The following is a 9,216-nucleotide window of genomic DNA, read 5'->3' as shown; positions in this document are numbered from 1 at the left end:
TTGTATCATTGCTGGGCATTTAACCAGGATGGAAACTTCTCCTTCATGGTTCATGAGTTGTGGGATCCATACCTCGAGAAATTCAAAGCTCAGATCTTGCAAGAGCTGTCGGAGATAGCGGATACATCCACTGCGGGCAAGCAGGAGATTGAGGAGGTCACATCCTCAGAATGCCCTGGAGGGGCTTGATGAAGCCTTCTTTATTTCTCTTTCCTTTTCCCATCTTTTTTTTATATGTGTTTGTAAACAATTGCCTTTGGGCTTAGTTCGAGGTTTTTCTCCTTGGGACAACTTGAATTTTTATTCATATATCTAACTTTTAATCTATTTGTCTTTTCCTTGATCATCCCTCATGTTTATGCTTTCTTATACTTGCACATTCCATATTTTAGGAATCAATCATTAGATCGGGATAGATATTTCGAGTTTGGTTATTTCCAAATTTAATGTGCACTACACCAAATACCACTTTCTATAATACATAGTTATAAGCTAATTGGAAAAGTATTATAATAGGTAACTAAGAAAGTGGTAAACTTAAAAGGGAGGGAAACAAAAAGAAAATTGGGCGGTAACTCAAAAGAAAATTGGGCTTATCTTTTTTACTTTTTATTTTCTCTTCCAGCTACTATGTTTTGAGATTTGCTTCTCATTTTATCTCTCTTTCCTGAAAAACCCTAATTTCTTTCTAATTCCCTAGAGTTCGTCTACGCATCTTGTCTCTCCCTACCTCCACTGGGAATCACTCATTCCAGTACAAAGGGACCAAGCCCAAATGAATCCTCATATTTCTCATTTCGACAAGAATGTCTCTCCTCAAACCCGAGAGGACCCCTGATTTTCTACCATCCTCCAAGCGCCTTAGCAATTTCCTTGCATTTCAATCCAGACCCAGAAAGAAACGTGCCCAGAAGAGCCATGCATTCACTGTTAGATCCATGACGATAGCCGAGGAGAGATACCGAGGCCAGCTCAACTCGCCTAATGGCCTTGCGGGGAGCCCTGTATGTATACTTTCCGTTCCGGGTTTTGGTTTTGAGTGGCTATGATTTTGTTTGTTTTTTCTGTTTGGTTGTTGGGAAATTTGGGAAGCCTCGTAATAACATAAACGGAGATGAGCTATGCCTGTTTCCATTTTTTTTTAATTGATTCTTTAACTTTGGTCATTCCGTTTTGTTTTTGGAGTTGTTAAATTCACCCTATTGGGGTTTTGTTTTATGGAAATGTTCTCTATATGTTAATTGTACAATTTTAAGGGACTGTTATAAGGTTACATGTGTATATATATTCTTTCCCTTGCATGGTTTCCGGAAACATATAAAGCCATGGTGAATTTTTGAAGTGGATGTGCATATTATTATTCATGTTTTGTTAATTCTTATTTAAAAAAGCATTATGTAAACTTGAAGTATTCATAATTTATGTTTTTTCTTTTGGTTTTCTTCTTTTTCAGGACAAAGTACTCTCTTTATGATGATCAGTCCATTGAATATTACTCTATGGGTCAGGTAAGGGCGACTCCGAACAGTCAAAGAAAAACAAAGATAGTTTGTACAATTGGACCCTCCACAAGCACACGTGAGATGATATGGAAACTGGCAGAAACTGGAATGAATGTCGCACGTTTAAATATGTCTCATGGGGACCATTCATCACACCAGAAAACCATTGATCTTGTTAAAGAGTACAACTCTCAGTTTGATGACAAGGTCATCGCCATAATGTTGGACACCAAGGTGTGTTAGCTCCTTTTCTTTATGAAACAAGCCTATTGATAGTGCCCGCATTAAAGTATAATTTGTTTCAGATAAAGCATATGATTTTTTGTTTTAACAATGACAAATTTGATAAGTTATTAGAATTAATATATTTTATGCTTGTTATAATTTCTTTTACTCTTCTCCTCTGAATCAAATACTTTCTTCTGATGTCAAGTTCAAGCTATAATATTAATTCTAGAGTGCACCCTTTTCTATATTCACAAAGTATGCAGTGTCTTAAAATCTGAAACTATGATTGGAGTGACAGTTGAAAACATCGTGCCTTTTACGATTAACTTCCTTTAAGATTAGTGTGTCTTCAGTACAAGAGAGTCTCATCCTCATTTATTTATATCTTTTTTCTTACATGTGTTGTAAAGTTGTAATGAATACAAGAGAGTGTGAGCCAACCAATTTCTTCTTGCAGGGGCCTGAGGTTCGAAGTGGAGATTTACCTCAACCTATAATGCTTGAAGAAGGACAAGAATTTAATTTTACAATTAAAATAGGAGTCAGCACAGAAAACACTGTCAGCGTGAATTATGATGCCTTTGTGAATGATGTGGAGGTTGGAGACATGCTACTGGTTGATGGTAATTAGATACCTCTTCTGTGTGCTAAGTTGTTAGATCAATGATCCAGTAAATGGGTATTCTGCAGCATAGATTTGTGTGAATAGACTTTGGCTGTGAAGAAATAGAATACACGGTATATGGCTTTTTATAGTTGGTTTAACCTGAGTCTGATTTATTGGAACATTTCTCTTGTTGTTAGTCTATCCTATTTTTCTCTTACTTCCCTTAATTAGGCAACTCTGTATTAGAGACCTTGACTACTTTCATAATGACATTGCATTCTTAACCTCATGTTTGGTTGGAACAAGGGCTTCTTAGGCCAGGACAAAGCCTACAACATTGCCAATTGGCCATTGTACGAGAGCGTTTTTGTTAGTTGTCATATGTGGAAGTAACTGTTGCATTGCTCAAGTAATTGTGTCTATGCAACTACTGTACTTTCGTTTCAAATGGTTGCATATTTCATTTTTTTATTTATATATGGGTACCATTCATCAATATTAAGCTAGCCAATGAGCCTTAATTATTATGTATTTGATTGATATACAGTGACCACTACCTGAAGAATGCCATTTTTTCTTATCTTAAATGTGTGATATCCATATTTATATATTATTCTCATGGCTTTTAATGCATGTTTGTATCTTTTATCATCCTTTAGTTAAAATTCATTTGAAATCAGATACAAGTAAGTTCTTTTTCTTATTATTATTTTATTATTTTTTATTCCTACTAATTTTAATAACTTGAAATTTTCCTATTATATGTTAGGTGGAATGATGTCTTTACTTGTTAAGTCGAAGACACATGATACTGTTAAATGTGAAGTATTTGGTGGTGGAGAATTAAAATCAAGGTGTCATTTAAATGTTCGTGGCAAAAGTGCAAATCTCCCTTCAATTACAGGTAACAAGGAATGCTTGGTGCTGATATGAAAATTTTCATTTACTTTATTTTTGTATATCGAAAGGGGTTAGTAAGTCTAGTACATGATCTGTTGTATCTGTCTTTTGTACAGATAAAGACTGGGAAGATATCAAGTTTGGAGTGGACAACCAAGTCGATTTCTATGTTGTCTTTTTTGTAAAAGATGCTAGAGTGGTTCATGAGTTGAAAGATTATCTTAAAAGTAAAATATTATTTCTATCATCAGTTTGTTCAGTACCAGTTATTTGACTCCAGTTACTTGTTTAGAAATAATTTTTTAAAATCTCTTTTCTAGGTTGCAATGCAGACATTCACGTGATTGTAAAAATTGAAAGTGCAGACTCTATCCCAAATCTTCATTCAATTATTCCTGCATCTGATGGGGTTAGTTCCAATGTCTCTTTGTGAATCAGTGGTCACTTATTTTGTCATAGATTATATCTTTAGTACACCTATCCACCCTTCATTGATCATTGTTGGTACCGTACCCCCTCTCTCTCTCTCATTATTTTATTCAAAACATTATCCAAATCATTGAGAAGGATAAGGAATTACAGAAAAAGAGCTAAACCACATGTTCAGTTCTGCTAAAGAACAGAAGAATTCATATGTTTTTATTCATCATATTAACAAGTTTATTACTAGGCAATGGTTGCTCGTGGGGACCTAGGAGCTAAACTGTCGATTGAGGATGTTCCTCTGTTATAGGTAAGACATGGATTTTAGTTATCTTTTTTATTACTTCTATATCATGCACGTTGTAGAGAAAGTTGATGACATTTATACTTGAGAATATTAAAGGATTTTGAAATATTGTGGTTTCGATAATTTTTTCAAGTAATATTTTTTCTGTTTGGAATCTCTTTTCCTGGTGGAATATTGAGGACTCCTTTTCACTTGCTGTGAACACTACTTGATAAAGTATTAGTTGCTGATTAATGCATAATAAGAAAAGCTTTGACTTTTATGCATCAATTCTTGGACCAAGTTGGGGAAAATCAAATCCATTCACATTTTTTTTCCTTACTAAAAGGGAAACTCATTCCCAAAGTGAGGCTAGAAAATAATTCTTAGCTATTTATAACATAGGCACATCTTGAGGTAGACTGATAAAGACGTGACTAACTGCTAATCATTTGACTTATTCAAGGAATGCTGCACACTGTGGCTTTGGGAAATAGTTTGAATAACCATATGTAGAACGTTTTATTCATGATGTAGCATATCGTATCATTGAAAATATATTTCCATCCCTGCTCAGTGCATGCAGCGTATTTATCTCCTTTTCATGTCTTTGGGCCCATATATATATGTATATATGATAAGTTCATCTTTTCAAATGATTATTATTTAAAATACTGAAGTTAAAATCTTGAATTTGTCTCAGATTCTGTCATGAATGAAATTTCCTTATTACGTACAAGAGGACATAATTAGAAGGTGTCAGAGAATGCAGAAACCAGTTATTGTAGAAACAAACATGCTGGAGAGCATGATTAATCATCCTATGCCAACAAGGGCAGAAGTCTCTGACATTGCAATTGCAGTACGGGAAGGTGCTGATGTGGTCATGCTTTCTGGAGAAACTGCCCACGGAAAGTAAGTTAACTAATTCATTTGGTCTTGGGTGGCCTCTTAATATATTTCCAATGTGCAATGGCTATTGAAAAATTATTATCAAAACTCAATAAATATGTTTGTTTTCTAAATTTTTTGCTTTCTTTGTAGTAATGTGTATCCCACAAAAATAATTATAGTAGTATTCTCTAGTTAAAAAAATGTTAATGATTCTTACACTTTAGAGTTATCAGTTATGTATGACTTTTTCTATCTATAATTTTGGTTCATAATTACTCTTCAGCGTTTCGTATGCGAACAAAGTGCGTTTATTAACAACATGGCTTTGGGCAAGTAGCATAAAATAACATTAGGAAGGTGATCATAAATAATATATTTAGCAGGAATTTTTTTTGCCAAACTAGGCACACAGGAGTCTTCTGTAGTTAATGTATCATTATTTTGCCTGATGTACAGAAATGGGAAAAGAAAGTAAGTGAACAGGATTAGCAAAATTTGTGCCAGCACAGCTGATGACATCTTTTGACTCTTCAAGATTTCAACTTAGCTAAAATAAAGTTACTGGATGCATAATTATGAACTGAACTAATTTCGTAAACCATCTAAGTACTATTTCTTATTTGTTATTATAATTATCATCCATTTTCACTAACGGAATATTTTTTCTCATGCTAATTGAATCTATTCAACACTCAAAATTTGCTTGGGTGCTTATTAAATTTGAGAGTAGCACGGTTCTGCAAGTGCAAAATATTTTATCTGACATGATAATTCGTGCTTAGCAGAGAAAGGATTAAGCAGAGGCTGGTGCTTTATCATGGTGTTCTTCCTATATATATGGAATTCTCAAATGACGTTGAAGAAACCTTCTCTAGAGCACTCAAGCACTTACTGGTTAGTGAGGTTTAACTTCTATATTCTTATTTCTCTTGCATCATCATCTTACATAGTTATTTGTTTCAGACTTCAGGATAGGGGTCATTTAAAAGAGGGAGAGGATGTCACACTTGTCCAAAGTGGTGCGCAACCAATATGGCGTTAAGAATCTACTCATCACATTCAAGTGCGCAGGGTGCAGAGTTGATTTTGTGCTGGAAAGGAGTTTTATTTTTTAGTGGCTGATAGTAAACAAAATTTTAATTCAAGTTGTGAATTGTAAGTATATATATGTATGAATTTTTGTTTTCTCTCTTATTTTAATTTAAATAAAATTTTAGTGATCTTGCGATCATCTTAACATTTGGGGTTCTAGGTAGAAGCTTTCTTAATAACAGATGGTGATTGAGATTTAGTCTGTCAATTATGCGAACATAAAATTCTCAACATTCTTTATTCCTTCTCGTTGTAAAGCTCATTTGTAGAATCCATATAATTCCCAAGTATTTATAAATTCTATGGTTGTGTAGATCATGTCTCCTTAATTCTGATTTTTCTTTAAACTAATTTGTTCCATTCATATCTCTCACTTAATTTCGGCCATTTACTTTACTTTCTCTCCCAACTATTCTGATATGATCTTCCTAATATTAATTGGGGAAACATTATGAGATCAGCTTGGTGATACTGTCTAATGGGTGCTGTTTGTGGGCCATGTGGGATATGATATTTGTCTTGTTTATTTATTCGAAGTTGTACTGTTTCATTGTTATAAGATTAGTTTATTGGTTAATGATTAGTATGTGTATATATGAGGTGGCTTCTCTTTGCAACTCATATCTACGTGTTTTTTCATTAATACAAGTTTTGTTAAAAAGAAAAATGATGTGGCTTCTCCTTTTTTTTTGTGCTGGAGGATGGGACTTTTCTTTTATGGTGTTTTTTTTACTTATTTCTTGATCCTGCAGAGTCAAACATGTGATCGTAACTTCATGATTAGTAATTAATTCTTATTCTTATTGTTGCAGAGTGTTCCTGTACAAACTGGGCAAACACCACCCCTTTTGCAGTATTTTGGTACTCACTTGACCAGAGGAAAGCTTAATGTTTTCGAGTCATTGGAACTATCACGTCTTGTTGTGAACTAGAACAAGAATAATTTTTTGGAAAATTGGCTAGTAGAAGACAAATTAGAATGCATCGAGGAGCTAGGAGATCTTGTGAAGGTTAGCATTATGGAATTTGTTAATTACACAGTCCTGTGTTTCTTTTCTCTTGGCAATAATTTAGTTGTTTACTTCAAATAATGCATGTGTCATGTTGTTTATGTTATATCTTAGTTTCTTTTTAATTATTTAATTATTTAGGTTTCTTCCTCCAGTAATGGATGTGAGATTCTAACTAGTCTAGTATTGGTTATCTGAAAATCTCCTCTTCTCAAGCTTCAGTTTTTTTTTTTAATTCATTTTGGTATCTTAGTAGTGATTTCATTTCTGCTATGTTTTTTGGTATCTGAAAAGAAAGTGCATGTGATTTTAGCTTCTATAAATATATATGTACATATTTTTGCCTACTGATTATTTATAGTCTCATTACTTTGAAGAAATAAGAATTTCTATTTAATGACACATTTGGTATATATATTGTTATTAGCTTGTTGTTGTCTCGTCTGTTTGGGAGTATTTCATGGCATAAATTGCATGTATAGACACTGTGAGATTGATAGACTTAACTGGTTGTGAGTTTAGGCACCTAAGGGATGGCTTGTACTAGTTGGCTAAAAGCTAATTTAATCACAGTTATGCCCAGCTAGCTGACAGTTATGCCCAGCTAGCTGTTAGTTACCAATTCTCTCTTTTATTTTGTATGTTTTTCTATATGTTTGTGTGAATATAGTGGTTTGATCTGAAAGATTTTTTGTCTTATTTTGTGTTTGATTTTTAGTATCTAGCTTCTGTTTTGCTTCTACTTCTGGGGTCTCTACTATTGGAGTACCAAGCTTGCTGGCCCAAAATGGTCACCATTTGCTTCATGGATAACTGGCTGGTATGTAATAATATTCTTTTTCTAACTGTTAACTTGGGAAAATATCTTTCTTCAATTTTTTATAGTTGACTGTTTATACTCTTGCTTGGAGCTTTTAGAGTTTCATTTGGGGTCTGAGACTGTAATGCCTGTACAGTACAAAGTCACCATTAGTAAGTATAGCACATACTTTAATCTAAGCACTAGACCTTATGTATATATAATTTAGTTCAATTAGTTAGTTTAGTTAAGTTATTGAGAGTAATTTTGAGCTTAGTTAATGACCTTATATGCCTAAATTAGTTGAAACAGATAGTTTATATAAGTATAGAACTGTATCTTACTTTTCTTGATTCTTCTTTGTGGCATGTATATAGTGGTGCCACTTGTATTCTATATTCATTCAATTCAATACAATTTCATTTTCTTTCATAATATGGTATTAGAGAATTAAACTCTTCTAGCTTCATTTATCTCCTATACTTTAAAAAGACATGGTTCAAACTTGTATCTTAGGCATGTCTTTGACTAAGTGAGATGTTCTTCATTGGAGATCATCACTTATAGATTTGTAAACTTGATTAGAACAAATTTTAAGGAGCTAGGGTCTGGTCTATCCTATATAGGGTCAAAAAGACTAATTTTCAATGCAAAATAACTATGCCAAATCCATCTTTTTGAAATAACATCCTCTGCAAATATGTATCACTGTTTTGTAATTACTTGTTAGTGCCCAAATAACTTAAGGTCTAGAGTTTAGTACCTGTTTGAGTTCCATATTCTATTACACCTCTCCTTTAGATGAGATATGAGATTCGATGGATCTACCCTAGAAATAATAGTATCATTCTAAATGCTTTTGTAACTCAAATCTCCCAAACTTTTAACATGTTGTCTTAGTAATTAAGCACCTAAACCAGAGATGTCTTTAGGGTGAAATTGAGGCCCCTTTAACCTAAAAATGTTAATGTTTGTTTACTGTATAATATGTATTTATTCACTATGTGATAGCAGTATTTTGAATTTTGAAGTATGTTTACCTGGTATTGCTTGCTTAGGTCTTATATTGTATACAGTTTTATTATTTGATTCATATTATTTAATTTTTTTAAGCATATACCTTACCCTTAACCTGCTATTACAGGAGAAAAATGCCTCTTTCCCCATCAATTGGAGGAGAAAAGGATACTTAATTTTGAAGGGGATTTGTGTTGGGCAGCTGTAGAATATTTTGTGCTGAAAGTAGTAATTTTTCAATATGTTGAATATTTAAGACTACTTGAATACTTAAAGAATATTTTGTTGTTGAAAACAGTGTTGAATGTTTTAAACTAATTTGTGGATTGTTAATACAATGTTGAATGTTTTAAACTAATTTGTGGATTGTTAATACAATGTTGAATGTTTTTACTTTTTGTTATTTGAAAATCAAATTCATTTGATGATGCTAGTATATATTAGAAAGTTAATTTTAA

At 33.0% G+C, this 9,216-nt stretch overlaps 1 protein-coding gene across 1 annotated transcript; it reads left to right on the top strand.

Annotated features, from left to right (window-relative positions):
• The first annotated feature begins 713 nt into the window (after positions 1-713).
• On the top strand, positions 714-7,763 carry LOC133788668 (pyruvate kinase isozyme G, chloroplastic-like). The gene is made up of 12 exons (XM_062226217.1): positions 714-1,004; positions 1,454-1,736; positions 2,188-2,353; positions 3,107-3,241; positions 3,354-3,464; positions 3,558-3,646; positions 3,908-3,970; positions 4,650-4,861; positions 5,626-5,734; positions 5,804-5,995; positions 6,745-6,942; positions 7,661-7,763. Exons 1-7 carry the CDS (start codon positions 985-987, stop codon positions 3,968-3,970), a joined length of 867 nt encoding a protein of 288 aa, XP_062082201.1. The 5' UTR covers positions 714-984; the 3' UTR covers positions 4,650-4,861; positions 5,626-5,734; positions 5,804-5,995; positions 6,745-6,942; positions 7,661-7,763.
• The last annotated feature ends 1,453 nt before the right edge of the window (positions 7,764-9,216 follow it).

Source organism: Humulus lupulus, chromosome 7, assembly GCF_963169125.1.
Source record: "Humulus lupulus chromosome 7, drHumLupu1.1, whole genome shotgun sequence".
Classification (NCBI taxonomy): Eukaryota; Viridiplantae; Streptophyta; class Magnoliopsida; order Rosales; family Cannabaceae; genus Humulus; species Humulus lupulus.
Note: the sequence above shows the minus strand (reverse complement) of the source record. Positions and strands in the feature narration are given on the sequence as shown.